The 14569-nt window shown below is 41.3% G+C and overlaps 1 protein-coding gene across 6 annotated transcripts in view; it reads left to right on the plus strand.

Moving 5' to 3' along the window:
- Positions 1–14569, plus strand: part of sox5 (SRY-box transcription factor 5) — a 183406-nt gene that overhangs the window by 72775 nt on the left and 96062 nt on the right. For 5 of the 6 annotated variants that reach the window (XM_046072157.1, XM_046072158.1, XM_046072161.1 and 2 more), the window contains exon 1: positions 12659–12797. The exons of the other annotated variant lie outside the window; for it this stretch is intronic. In XM_046072157.1, the coding sequence (XP_045928113.1) occupies positions 12721–12797 (77 nt within the window). In that variant the 5' untranslated portion in view covers positions 12659–12720. Of the gene's footprint in view, positions 1–12658; positions 12798–14569 lie in introns of those variants that run through there. 6 annotated transcript variants of the gene reach the window in all.

Below are 14569 nucleotides of genomic sequence, written 5' to 3' on the forward strand. Positions count from 1 at the left end.
GGGGGGTGGGGGGGGGGGGGGTCGGAGATGGAAGTAATGGAAAGATTGAAAAGGAGGGAGAGAGATAGCAACTGCGGGAGAGCTTGTGATGGAGGAGGAGAGAGAGGGAGAACATCAGCTCCTGGGGATAAAAACAAAGCTCTGGGAGTCTCAAAGTGATAATCCTGTATATTATCATATTTAAAAATGTTTTGCTCTTCCCTATGTGATCTAGTGAGACTGGGAATCAACTTTTAGTTCGTCCAGTTACTTCTGTGAGGGAAAGATCTGTGGTGCACCGGAAATGATTCATCTTTTGTCCTGGTGGGCTGAGACCTCAACCGCACTCAGTATGTGTAAATGCATAAAATAACTTGATTGCTATGAATAGATTAATTTAATAGTTCAATTAAAGCTTTTACATGGTTTGCCGTTATGAATAGCTGTTCTGGAGATTTCAATCCAGGAAGTTAGTCTGTAAACTTTGATGGATGTTTATATAGGACAGGTTTTTGTAATAATTTTGCTTTTGTTTCCTCTTCCAAATAAATTTAGCTAACATGGGAGTTTGTTTAAAGTCCGTATGATCTTCTGACTGCTCATGATTCTTGCCCCATCAGACTTCTTTTTACCAATGTTACCATGCAATTAATGTTCACTGTTATTAGGAATGATGGGAAAAACTCCAAAAATAAGACTCAAATTGCCCAAATAGCCTAGAGGATTAACAGAAATAGGAATATAATATCAAAGATGGAGGGACTTTGTTTTTTCTATTTCTTGTTCTAGAATAGTTTGTCATCATTTTGGGACTTCACCTCCCAGCTGTTATCCAAGGATTTCCCTGTTTCTTTTCTCTGCTGTCATTATATTCTATGCTGCTTTGCAGTTCCATCCCTCCACCACCCTACCACTACCAGTGTCCTTGTCTTTGGCTCTACAGGGGAATCTCCAATTGGCTGCTTTATAGCACTCTGTCCTTGTGAATCCATCTAATCGATCTAATCCAAAGTCTTTTATTTATATAGCCCATCACAACCAATATCACAAATCACAAGCTACCTCAAGGGGCTTTACCACCTGTACACATTTGCGTGCTACTGCGCACCAAGTAGCAGGACATTTGACCTTTGAAGCACATGACCAGAAAACAGCGAAACAAACCAGACTGTGCTGGGTACTTAGTAGGGAAATTTGTAATGAGAGTACTGCTTTAATCTGGCACTAATACAATTAATAGACTGCATCTGAACACACAGACCATCTTTTCACCATCATGTGTCTAACTGTCTCACAGGTAGGTGCTTGTTGAATGAAGTCCATGTCCATCTCTTTCTGCCATTCATCCAAGCTCTAACGACCTTGATGCTCATTCACTGCTTGGATCTGACAGGACACCCCCACACTCCCCCATGAAAGATATTTCATTCCTTCTCATACTTTTATCTCTGCAGATTGATTTTAGTCCATCAAAGCCTTTAGTTTGCTGTTAATTGAAAAGAGGAAGAGTTCAAGGAAAAGTTTACATTGTCTCAGTTAACAGGACAATTGCAGCGTGTGTGTGAGACAGTTCGTGTATAGACACTTTTTTGTGTGTTTGTCTGTGTATGCATGTGTGTTTCCAAGATGTCTGGACAGGTCATTTTTTTGTAAATCATTCACTTTTTTATTTATCTTCCCAGGCTAGTGTTTCATTAACCCTGCTGTGACACAGACTCCCTTTCATTCACTTCTTGCATTGTCTGCTCCAGCAGCTCGCTCTCTCACAGCACCAGAGATTACTAATACATAAGTGACACCAGAAACGGCCTATTTTCCCTCAGCCCCAATGAACTGACTTGATGTTTTCAAGGAGAGCAGAAAAAATACAGCTAATTAGGAATGAGTTAAGATTCGCACAAAGAGCACAGGTCGTTAATTAATTTGCCATTGTCGGGGGAAGAAAACAGCTTTGTTTACAGTGCGGCGTTTGCCACAGCGGTTAGAGCAGCAGGCTTGCTATGGAAGCATGGCAGAGAAAGGTCTCTGACACATTCGCACACTGTAGTCCATGTCCAGTAACCTTGAGCAGCGGCAGAGAGAAACTCTGAACAAGACCTTCTCTGAGTCAGAAAAATGAAGGGATGGACTAAAACACTGTCATTCAGGCGAGACAGAAAAAAAACTACTGACCAAGAAAGAAATGAGAAAACAAATATGACCCCTGACTAATTCTCTCTTGCACTGTGATCTTGAAATGAAGCCATGCTACTCCCACAATCTCTGTTTTTCACAAAATGCATTTTCACAAGACATACATTTGCTAAATTCACTGGTGCACTTGTACAGTAGTCAACGTATGTAATTAAAGAGTCACTTCAACCAAATCACAAAACATACTTTCTCTGTTACAATTGATGATAGCTAGCCACGCAAATAGGTTTGATTCATCCAGGTTTGGAAATATCTCAATGGAGTGTGGGCTTTACAACGCTGAAAAGTGTCTTTTCAGATATACTTTACTCTTGATATTTAACAGACCTCATTTTTCATTGGAACTGCTTTCTAGCAAAGACATACAGAGTTGTTTTAAATATCACAAACAGAAGTCCTTTATTGTCTAGGGGTAGTAGATGGATACCAATATTTGGCTGTATGGAGTATTTTGAAGTTGGAGCCAGGAGGTGATTAGCTTAGCTTAGCACAAAGACTGGAAACAGGGGTAAACATCTACCCTAGCTCTCTTCAAAGTTATTATATAAGGGGAAGTTGCCATCTGTAACTATGTCCCTGGTGACCAGCGGCTGGCGTCTCAGTTGGTTGCCTGATAACCTCATGGTGATGACACGACTCCAGGGTGTCAGAGGCTAACTGTTTTCCCCTGCTTCTAGACTTTATATAAAGCTAAGCTAATCATCCCCTGGCTCCAGCTCCATATTTACTGAAAAGACACGAGAAGGGTATTGATATTTTTATCTAACTTTCAGCAAAAAGCAAGTAAGTGTATTTCCCCAAAACCTGAAGTTGCACAGAAAGCTTTTTTAAAATCCTCTAGCGCAGATTCTACTAAGATCTCAATTTTTGTGTGATGGATGTAAGAGAGAAATTGTGCATATCGAAGAAACCAAAGAAATTGAAACTGAAGTACTATCTGAAATCACTGATTTGACAAGTTATATTAATACCTGGATATCCCATAAGAGTGAATCTGATATGCATTTACCTGATATTACTGACATTATACTTTGGTGGTAAAAATGGCAGCGAGAGCAATTTGTTTTACTCTTTTGGTCTGTGCCTGTCTATCTGTGCAATTTTCCTGCCTAGGCAGGGATTGATGGGTTTTGGAGGGGGAACAGACTCCAGATAGACACACAGAGATGGAGAGAAAGAGTGTAAATGAACACGCACATGTCTACATCCATGTCACCGCATGTCAGTTCAAGTACCACATGATAGAAGGGGTGTGTGTGTGTGTGTGTGTGTGTGTGTGTGTGTGAGTGAGTGAGTGAGTTTGTGTGAATGACGCTCTGAGCCCCCACCTGTATTAACAGGGCCCTGGCAGCAAGAGATAGCAGCTCTATCTTAATGGCTTCTGCCGCCTGCCACTCAGCCTTCAGACGGGGTCCTCTGCCTGCACGTGTCTCCCCACGATAAAGCCACTTCATAGGGGCTTGCGCCTCTCCACGCTGGCCTCTCCTCTCGCCTCCTCTCCCAGGAAAGAGAAGAGAGGGGAGAGAAGAAAAGATGCCAGAGGTATTGATATATGAGCTCAACCTGAGATTGAGATGAGCTGTGAGTGAGACAGATGGAGAGAAAAAGGAGCGTTCACACCACAGGCCTTCATGCTCAATTCAAAATTGTTGATCATATCTAATATTTTTGAAAGACTGTCCTAGGATCTAACCTAGAATATGATATCTGATACAACAATGTCAGAAACATATGTTTGTAAGGTAAGACATCACAACTATTTATGGATCTATTTTCTCCTGCATGTTTTGGCTGCATTTTGGTTGTGTGCATTTGACCTGTCGACTGAAGTAAGGCATCTCTTCAGACACTAGTCAAGTTTTCCATCTGGCCTTCTTTCCATTGTTGTGTCTCGGTGTCATTCATGTATTAATGCTGGCTCAAATAAGCTGCTGTGGTCGCCAGAGTAATAACTGTCAGCTGAATGATGTAAGCTTCACTGTTATTCCACTGGTAGCTTATCCTCAGGGAGAAACAAAAAACCACCACAAGCAGCAACAATAGGACAAACGTAAGTACACCATCACAGATCAGTCCGGAACTTGATTGGACTTTTTACATGCAAGCGTGCATACTTAGCGGCCACTTTATTAGGTACACCTGTTGAAATGCTTGTTAACGCAAATAGCTAATCAGCCAATCACATGGCATCAACTGAATGCATTTAGGCATGTAGAGGGTGGTCAAGACAACTTGCTGAAGTTCAAACTGAGCATCAGAATGGGAAAGAAATGGGATTTAAGTGACTTTGAATGTGGCATGGGCTGGTCTGTGCATACCAGAAACTGTTGATCAGCTCGTTCGAAATTGCTTTTATCACCTTAGGAACATCTCTAAAATCTGCAAAATGTTGTCAAAGAAGGATCTGGAAATGATGATTCACGCTTTCATATCGACAAGACTCGACTACTGCAACGCTGTTTTTACCTGTCTTAATAAGTCTGCTTTGAACAAATTGCAAATTGTTCAAAATTCTGCTGCTAGACTTTTAACAGGTGCCCCTCGAAGTTCTCATATTACTCCAGTCTTATTGGACCTCCATTGGCTCCCTGTAAAATTCAGGATTGATTTTAAGATTTTAGTGCTGACTTTCAGAGCCTTAAATGGTCAGGCCCCACATTACATCCTGGACCTTTTGAAGCCGTATTCCCCTGACCGCACTCTTCGGTCCTCTGGCCAGAACCTACTTGCAGTCCCTAAGATCCGAGGAGACATGTCATTTCAGTCTGTTGCTCCCAGACTGTGGAACGCTCTGCCCCTGTCCATGTGTCTGGCAGACACTGTTGTCTCTTTTAAAAAGGATCTGAAAACATGTCTATTTAAGAAGGCTTTTGGTTGATGGGTTTTCACTAGTGTCATTTTAATTTTATATGTTTATATACATTTTATACTGTTATTTACTCTTTTGTACAGCACTTTGTGATTTTATCTGAGAAAAGCGCTTTATAAATAAACTTTACTTACTTACTTACTTACTTACTAGTGCGATTTTCACACACAACCATCTCTAGGTTTTACAGAGAATGGTCTAAAAAAGAGAAAATATCCAGCGAGTGGCAGTTGTGTGGACGAAAATGCCTTGTAGATGTCAAAGGTCAGAGGAGAATGGGCAGACTGGTTCAAGATGACAGAAAGGTAACAGTAATTTAACCTCGTTACAACCAAGGTATGCAGAATACCATCTCTGAACGCACAACTCCTCGAACCTTGATGGGCTACAGCAGCAGTAGACTTCACCGGGGGCCAGTCCTTTCAGCTAAGAACAGGAAACTGAGGCTACAATTTGCACAGGCTCACCAAAATTAGACAACAGAAGATTGGAAAAATGTTGCCTGGTCTAATGAGTCTCGAATTCAGCTGCAACATTCATGTGGTAGGGTCAGCATTTGGTGTTAACAACATGAAAGCATGGATCTATCCTGCCTTGTATCAACCGTTCAGGCTGCTGGTGGTGGTAGTGTAATTAGGCCCCTTAGTACCCATTGAGCAATCTTTAAACATTACAGCCTACCTGTGTATTGTTACTGACCATGTCCATCCCTTTATGACCATAGTGTACCCATATTCTTATTGGCTACTTCCAGCAGGATAATGCACCATGTCACAAAGCGCAAATCATCAAAAAACTGGTTTCTTGAACGTGACAATGAGTTCACTGAACTCCAATGGCCTCCACAGTCACCAGATCTCAATCCAACCTTTCAGCACCTTTGGGATGTGGTGAAACAGGAGATTTGTATCATAGATGTGCAGCCGACATATCTGCAGCAACTGCGTGATGCTATCATGTCAATATGGACCAAAGTCTCTGAGGAATATTTCCAACACCTTGTTGAATGTATGCCACAAAGAATTAAGGCAGTTCTGAAGGGGTCCAACCCAGTACTAGTAAGGTCTACCTAATAAAGTGGCCAGTGAGTGTATAAGCACCAGCATTATTTGCAAAGGAGCAAGACTGACAGAGCAAGAGAGTAAGAAAGTGCTTTAATAGGACATAGTTTTGCAAAGCAATTGAAATATGATGTGAGGAGGATGTCTCATGTGTGAGAGTGGCAGTGCAACTTTTGTTGATTGCCTGATCTACCTCACAGGCTAACCTATGCAGTAAAAATAATAGGCATTTAAAACAGCTCAACAATCCTCTATGCAAGAGAGACTGTAAAGGTGAAGAGATACAAAATTCAACAGCGCTGTGGCAACAATATATTGTATTGTTTCATTAAGAGGACTTGTTGGCGGTCAACCCCAACTTTTGAACAATGGAAAGTGTGAAAATCTACATTTTAGTTACAACTGCAGAAGCTAAATTTGCGGATTAAAACCATGTGATACAGTCAAAATCCCTAAAATAAATCAGTAAGCGGACCTTGACTTGAGATTGATTTACAATCTACTATTTCCAAGGTCAAGAATGAACTGTCTGCCTCGACTACAGTATCTGTATATGGCAACTGCCCTATGATTCATAATTCATAACACTATTGCTGACCGTTATCATCTTGTACTGGATGGCTATGATTGAAATTCTAAATAAAATTGCCAAATTTTGGGATGCTCCATCCTAGAATTTTGATTTCTCAGCATCACAGCACAGCAATATTCAACAAGCCCTAGTGCGCTCATTTCTCTCCGATTTAAATGCAAACTATGTGATCTTGCTCTTCGGTGGAAAAAACCCTCTCAGGTCCATAACTACTGATTTGCCACATTGTGTGCGATGTGCGTGTCTCCACATTTGCATAATATGGTGCGTGAATGTTTGTGAAAATGTGAGGGTGATGTGTGTGACTTTATTTGTGTGTGTGTCTACAGGCTTTATGGTTGTTTACTGCCGGTCTCTCCATGCCCCTGCTCATGGTCGGCCCCTAATGCACTACAGCTGTTAGGGTCCCGACACAGGGGCCTCCCATCAACGGTTTCATTGTAATGGACTCTTGTGTGTGTTGCGTGCACATGCTTGCTGCACCATGTGTTTTTCCTGTGTTTGTGAATGAGAGTGTGTTTTTCTGAAAACAAATGTGTGTGTGTGTGTGTGTGTGTGTGTGTGTGTGTGTGTGTGTGTGTGTGTGTTTTTACAGCATTGTGAATTTTTTGCTGTTCCTTCTGGGTATGTTTTGGTTTGTGTGTGTGTTTGTGTTGCATATCCTGTCCTTATACGAGCAACTCTGTGATACTTTCTCCCTCCTTCTCCTCTCTTTCCAAAAACGCAGCTCAGATTATGAACGAGTGAATCATTTAACAAGCCCTTTGTGATTCAGCCCAGGTGAAATGCTCCCTTTTTATTTTCCTGCCATTGTTCTCTCACCGAACACAATACACTCCAGTGGCCTTGTTCATTCATAGTCCTCAGCAACATCTTTTAACTGCAGATGATGGCTTACACCTGAGAGGCTGGTTTCTCCAGCAGAACTCTATGCCAAGCTTGTTTACGTGTTCCACTGTCTTGTCTCTTTATGCCTCTTTCTTTGCAGTATGGCCTCCTGAGAAACCTTGACCTCAGGCTGATTGATGCAACCTCATAAGAAATGTCTCCATGTAAGAAAGCATGAATAAGTACATTCATTGTTGTGCATTTGCATTATCCTCTGTATCGCCTGTATCTGCTAAATTTACCATCGTCTACCATTGGCAAGTCAGAATTAATCATAGCTAAGTTCATGGCAAAGTAAATTCTGACAGCCATACCCATTGTTTGAATTAATCTATTCAAAATATGACTACCAGAAGGCTCATGCTCATTCTCTTAGCTGTCTAGGGCAAGGGGTGTGCCCAGACCGGCGCTGCTCTGTTATGTTGACCGATTGCCTCCAAGTCAGCCGCATAATGGAGAAATTAAGTTTCTGTAATGCACAAATGAGGTTATCATTGGTTTTGCAGCTGTTTACGGGGTCAAGGAGAGATGCCGTTTCCAATCGGGGCTCAATTTAGTCAGAGAATGCGATTAGATTTAGCCCGCTCAGTGTATTCTCTCCATTTCACCATGAATTAGATTAGGTAAATAGAAAACTAATGCCGCTGATTGTTGTTGACATTGACATGTTCATATTGCTGTCTTATAGAGAGCAGAAGGGGGAGCTGGCTTGGATGTATGCTATGTATTTCTGTGTGTGTGAGTGAGAGAGAGCAAGATGTTTTCCTACAGTTAAAACTGGGATAGGGTCACATCAGTGCAACTTGAGTCGCCATGTCAGTGAAGGTGGATAACTATGACCTGGATGCCTCAGTCATCCACGGAAGGTTAAAATCAAGGGCACCTGGACTCGGTTAAAGATACTCAAAGATGTTGTGTCTCTCATCCAAGAGACTTCCTCAGGTCAGTTTTGTCGCCATGATACTCCCAGCCTCCATTCGACCAATTGCTGCTTTTGAAAAAACTATCTCATTTAAAAATAAAACTTACTGCAAGCTCTGCGGACCAAAAGTTATGGTTAGGGTTAAAAAAGGACAGTACATCCCCACTTCCTCTTTGTTAGGTTTGGCAGGAGAGGACAGTTGAGGACAGTTTTGCAGGGTTGGGGAGTAACGGATTACATGTAACGGCGTTATGTAATCAGGATATAAAAAAAGCAACTGGATTCCATTACAGTACAGAAAATAAAGACGTAATCAGATTACAGGTACATTGTGGAATATATGGGATTACTCATAAGGATTACTATAAGCAGAAAGTTTCCATGAAACAGAAAATCCATTGCTATGGTATATGTACAGTCTATGGTATGCTCGTGATTCTGTAAAAACACAAAGTTAGGAAGGGACGTGTCACAGACATTGATTGACGTTTACAGTCTCCAGTAGCGCCGAATGTTTACGCCCCCATCCCGTTATGCAGATTCTGTGCAGACTGGTGCAGCTCTCAGTGAGAGTGACAGCCGGACCAGGACCGAATACAGCGTCCGAGACCAACAGAGGCCAGTTTGACCCCTGGGAATACAGTCCTGGGGTGATTTCCTTGCCGAGTATGGCTCTTGGCACCTCGGTGCTGAGTAAGCTAATAGCCGCTAGCAGCACGGCTAACCGACTGAGCTAACCAGCCACAGATACAGGCACAGATGGGCCAGATACTACCATAGTGGTGACATAGTGCAAAGGATATCATATAAAAACATTTAAACATGGATTTTGATTTCATGGGAATAGGATATTTTCTTATTCTGTTTCTCTAAATATACAACGAGCAGACAAAACATCATTGGTACTTCTCTTGTCTTCATTTGCCCATTTGCCATTGAAGTAATCCAAAACTAACTAAAAGTAATCAGATTACATTAGTTTTATTTTGTGGTACTTGGATTATGTTACTGATTAAATTTTTTAATAAGTAATTAGTAATTGTACCGGATTACATTATGCAGGTTTGTAATGTTACCAGATGCTATAAAAGTTTTTTTTATATAAAATACAGAACTGGACACTGGCTCAAATATTACAACAAATGATTGATTGATGGTTCGAGGGAGTTTTTGTAGGTGAATTAAGGATTATTTGGTGTCTTTGTGCTGGGGTGAGATTACATTCTTCCTTTTAACCCCATAAAATCAACCTATTAACGGTATCATATATATTCTGCATCAACTTATGCATGTTTTTATACACAAGTCCCTAAAATTCAGTGTGATTAATTGGTATAGTTGGAAAAGTTGGAACGTATTCTGTTTACACGGTCAAGAATGAACTTTCAGTCTCAACTTTTAAGTTAACATTTATGAAAAGTGAAAAAATGAGAATATACATTTGCTAAGGAAGATCCAGAACAGTTGCTAAATGGACTTTGTGGTGGGATTGTTTTGTCAACATCTGCAAAGTTTCTGATTTTATAAATATGTGTGTTAACGTGTTCCCACTTTATAAACACTGTACAGTGTATTCATGCTGCTTTTGTGTGTGTGTGACTGTACAGTAGATGTGTGCTTGTCTACATTAGGTACAGTGACAGGGCTCGCTTTCTGTCCTTCCTCTGTGTGAGTGTGTGTGTGTGTGTGCGTTAAAGTATCACAGAAGTGGCAGTCTGTCAGCTCTGCTTTTTCTCTGTGTTCTGCAGAACAATAGCTGGATTGGCCGTATGTGTGACATGTAGACCACACACCCCTAATAGTGACTGACAGCAGTAAGGGCTGAAAGCAGCATGCACAACACTCACACTCACTCACACACACACACACACACACACACACCCTGTACATACACCTGAGAACACAATGTCTGTGGGTAATTGGTGAAGGTTTCAGTCAGTTTGTATGTGTGTATTTTGTGAGTCTGGCTGTGTGTGTGTTCATTCATGCAAGTGAGCTTCAGCATATGTTCTGTAGAAAGTGTTCAGCTGTCTACTTGTAACAAAACTGTTCCATGTCGCAGAATCAAATGTCTGCTTCTCACTGAATCAAAACAAAGGCAAAATGAAAGGAGACGGAAGTCAAAACTTAAAACTTTTATTGATTCTGATTGGCTGGAGGATGTGCATTGTACTCAGATACCTGCAACACTCGTCATTGTCACCGTTTAAACCTCAAATGCAAAGACAAATCATAGTAATGCTCATTCTGTTTAAACGAATTGCTGCAAATCTTTGACTAACGATATTTAAACATAGGACTGGGACATAGAGGAAGAAAGGGGTAAAGATGGCACAGGTGGAAAGGGATGGATGAATCAGTGTTAGCTGACATTACTGCTTCTGACTTGCTGGAGTTATGAAGTAACATCTATTTCAAGAATCACAAGGATAGTGCCAAAAAAGTTTCAGCTTATTTTTTCTTCTTGGAAACATGAATTTAAGTTAATTAGATTTTATTAAAGTGGCTGTTTCCCTGTGACATTTCCCTTACATACACATTATTGTTACTGACAATCAGCAAATAGTATGCGTTGATGCGTTGATAGATGCGTTTTAACAGGGCAATCCGCTGTCGCAGAGAGAATATAATGACTTGGAACTTAGGCTACCTTATATCTTGTGTCAAGGTTTGTTTTAGGTCTGCTTGATGTGTGTCAAAGTGGAGCACAAAAACATCCTGACCTGGTGCACCCAAAGGGAGAGTAAAAGAGGAAAGTAAAAGAGGCTAGAAGCATGGGTGAGTCCAAGGCATTCCAAATATGTAGTAAAAACTATTACTTTTAGCTTGTCTTTTCTTTGTTGGGACCGTGAAAGCTATAAGTTAGATTATCACTTTATACAGAAGCGTCCAGGCTGCAGCTGGAATTGTGTTACTACACAGACCCACAACACTCTACAGTGTTATATCAGTGATCCATTAATTACTGCTGGAATCACCTGTTGCAATTATAACACTTTAAAAAATCACATTTGACAACTTTATGTTTTCAATTCAAAGGGGCTTTATTGGCAACGAAAATAGCAATTAGCAATTATAAGTACCTGAAGTACACACAGCCGTCTTTCTGATTACATCCTGGAGTTCAGACACAATATAATGGAATATCGCAGCATGTTTCTGTGTATGTCTTTTTTTATTTTTTGTTTAAATAAATTTGCAAATAAGTTTGTAGCAGAACAACAGCAGTCAAAACAAAATCATTTTTATTTTATTTTATTTTATTGATTGTCAAAAATTTTTATTATCAAATTTAAATTGCTGTAAAGTTGGTTTGAGCATCTCAGAGTTGAGAATGTGCTGCTCCGGTCACTTTTTTGTGATTGTAAGTTGAATGTCTTTGGGTTTTGAACTTTTGGTCCAGCAATATAATTAATTTCACAACACCATCCAGTCTATCTGCAGTAATCTTAAAAAAAAAAGTAATCTGATTAACATGACTGATGAACTGACACTGATGAACATTAAAAAAAGGATTTTTTTTCGTTTATGCGGAAGGATTATTGTTTGTGGTAGGAGAAAACATTACTTTCAAAAAGCTGCATTACAATTAACATCCCATTTAGATAAGCCATGTGGTATGGAAGTATTAAAACAGAGAAGACAGAAAAGAACATGTGCTTGTGTGTGTTTCAGATAGTTCACCTCAGATTGATTATTTCCCTTCATGTTGCATCATAAAGTGCATGAGGGCTTGCAGTCCTATCACTCTGAAGTGTGTCTACACATTTGTGACTGTTGTCTGAGAGAGAAAACCAAAGTGTGTGCATGTGTGAGGGAGAGAGCAATAGAGAGAGATGGACTTGAGGAGGGGGGCGGCACTGCTGTGCATTTGCACTCAGGGAGTGATGAGCCCTCTGGTCAAATGGCCCCTCCCCTTTGCACGCACGCACACACGCAGAGCGAAAGAGAAAGAGGCTCTGCTGCTGGCCCTTTAAGAGCTGAGCCTAGATCTCACAGCTTACAGCGAGGGAGGGAGAAGAGGAGGGACAGAGGCAGAGAGAGAGAGAGAGTGAGGGAGGGTGTTAGGCTCAAAGTGTGTGAGTAGAGAGAGAGAGAGGAACAGAGAGAGAGAGAGAGAATCAGCAGTGTGTGTGAGAGGTTGAAGGATCACTTCTATCCCGTCTTGTTTTGGGGAGACTAACGTTGTTCTTCTGAGCATTGTGGGATCTGTTTTATGTTGTTGTTGTCGAGAGAGACGGACCCTTACTCCAGCATGCTCACTGAGCCTGAGCTACCTCAGGAGTGTAACAGGTACGTGACGCTTTCTCACTCACTCACACACTCACACACACACACACACACACACACACACACACACACACACACACACACACACATTCACGTACAGATGACAGAGACAGAGAACAGGACAGAGCAGGGCAGAGATCGGGAGGAGAAGGTGCCGGGAGGATAGAAGTAGAAAGTAGAAAGGCATGTGTGTGAAGAGAAGACTCCGTCTGCGTGTGTGTGTGTGTGTGTGTGTGTGTGTGTAAAGCATGTGGACTGTCTCAGCAAGTCGGCTGAGTTTGAGGCTGCAGAGAGTGTGTGTGACAGAGTCAGTGTTGATGATTGACTCTTATGCTTTTGGGAGAGATACGAAATGCAAAGCTGGGGAAAACCAGGCATTATAAAGTGTGTATGCGTGCGTGTGTGTGTGTGTGTGTGTGTGTTTGTCCCAGCAGCTACAGAACTGACTCTTTTTTCCTCCCCTATCTAACCCTCCTGACTGAAGTCATTCAATTCAATACCTCTGTAGACAAACTGCTTAAAACAGTGTTTGGGTGTGTGTGTGTGTGTGTGTGAAAGACAGAAAAAGAGACACTTAGAGAGGTGTGTGTGTGTGTGTCAAAGTCAGAATGTGTGATCCTCTCCTCTCATCATCTCTGCTGCTCACCACAACTTTATTAACTTCTGCTTTACCCTATCAGCTATTTACATGTCTCTTTTTGTAACAGCCTAACATATTAATGTGTGATCAACAAGTCAGAAAAACTCAGAGAATCTCTTTATTTTGAAACATTAAAAAAGTTTTTAAACATTTTTTTCTTCAAATTTGAAACGTTTACTCCCTGCCCTCCTGCTCAGCCTCGCCTTTAAAAATATGTACTTATTTGCGATTTATTTTTCACGTAATCCAAATTCAATACATGCAAACCCTCAGTAATCCTATTGTGACTCTGCACGGTGGTGTTGTTGTTTTGTTTTTTTTTCCTTGCCTTATGCTAATGTTAATCTCACTGTGCTGCTCTGATGTTTGTGCGGGCCTGCTTCATTTAGAGGTGTGAACCCTCTAACCTTGCCCTTTTTTTCCCCCCGTCACTGTCAACACAACTGGCTTTTGCCTGTGGAATAATGGTTGTTTGATGCTAATGCCGCGAGAGACAGATTATGTTATAATACCCGGCGTTTTAATACTAACACACTCATACGCAAACACACATACACACACACACACATCTCTCTCCCCTCGCCTGCTTGACTTTTATTGCATTAAAGTAGCGCTCTGTTTTGCCCGATGAAACTAATCTTTTGTTCCAAGATAAACTGGGGTCGGTGGAATTGGGGGGGTTGGCGTGGGGGGTTTCAGGGGCCACTTGAATTAAGAATACATTTAGATGTGGCAAAAATGTGTTTTTAATAAACCGTTCAATCCGGCAAAGTGGTTGAGGAGAGAGAGAAAAGATAACAACAGCTAGTAGGAATTAAAAATTTAAAGGATTACACCGAAAAGCAGAATGTATGGAGATAAATGCAGGGATTACAATGACTTAGGAGGAGAGCGCTTGCTTTCCAGTAATGCACTCCATCACTGTGGCTCTGGCCGTGTGCATGTATATGTCTGTCTGTGTGTGTGTAGGTTTGTATGTGTGTGAGCAAGAGAACGATATCTTCCATTTCCGTGTGTGTGTGTGTGTGTGTGTGTGTGTGTGTGTGTGTGTGTGTTTCGAGTGTGTGTGTGTGTGTGTGTGTGTGTTGAGCACTAGTCTCTCGGCGGAGCGGAGTGTGTGTGAGTTGCCAGTGTG

The sequence above is a fragment of the Micropterus dolomieu genome, linkage group LG16 (genome assembly GCF_021292245.1).
Source record: "Micropterus dolomieu isolate WLL.071019.BEF.003 ecotype Adirondacks linkage group LG16, ASM2129224v1, whole genome shotgun sequence".
Taxonomy (NCBI): Eukaryota; Metazoa; Chordata; class Actinopteri; order Centrarchiformes; family Centrarchidae; genus Micropterus; species Micropterus dolomieu.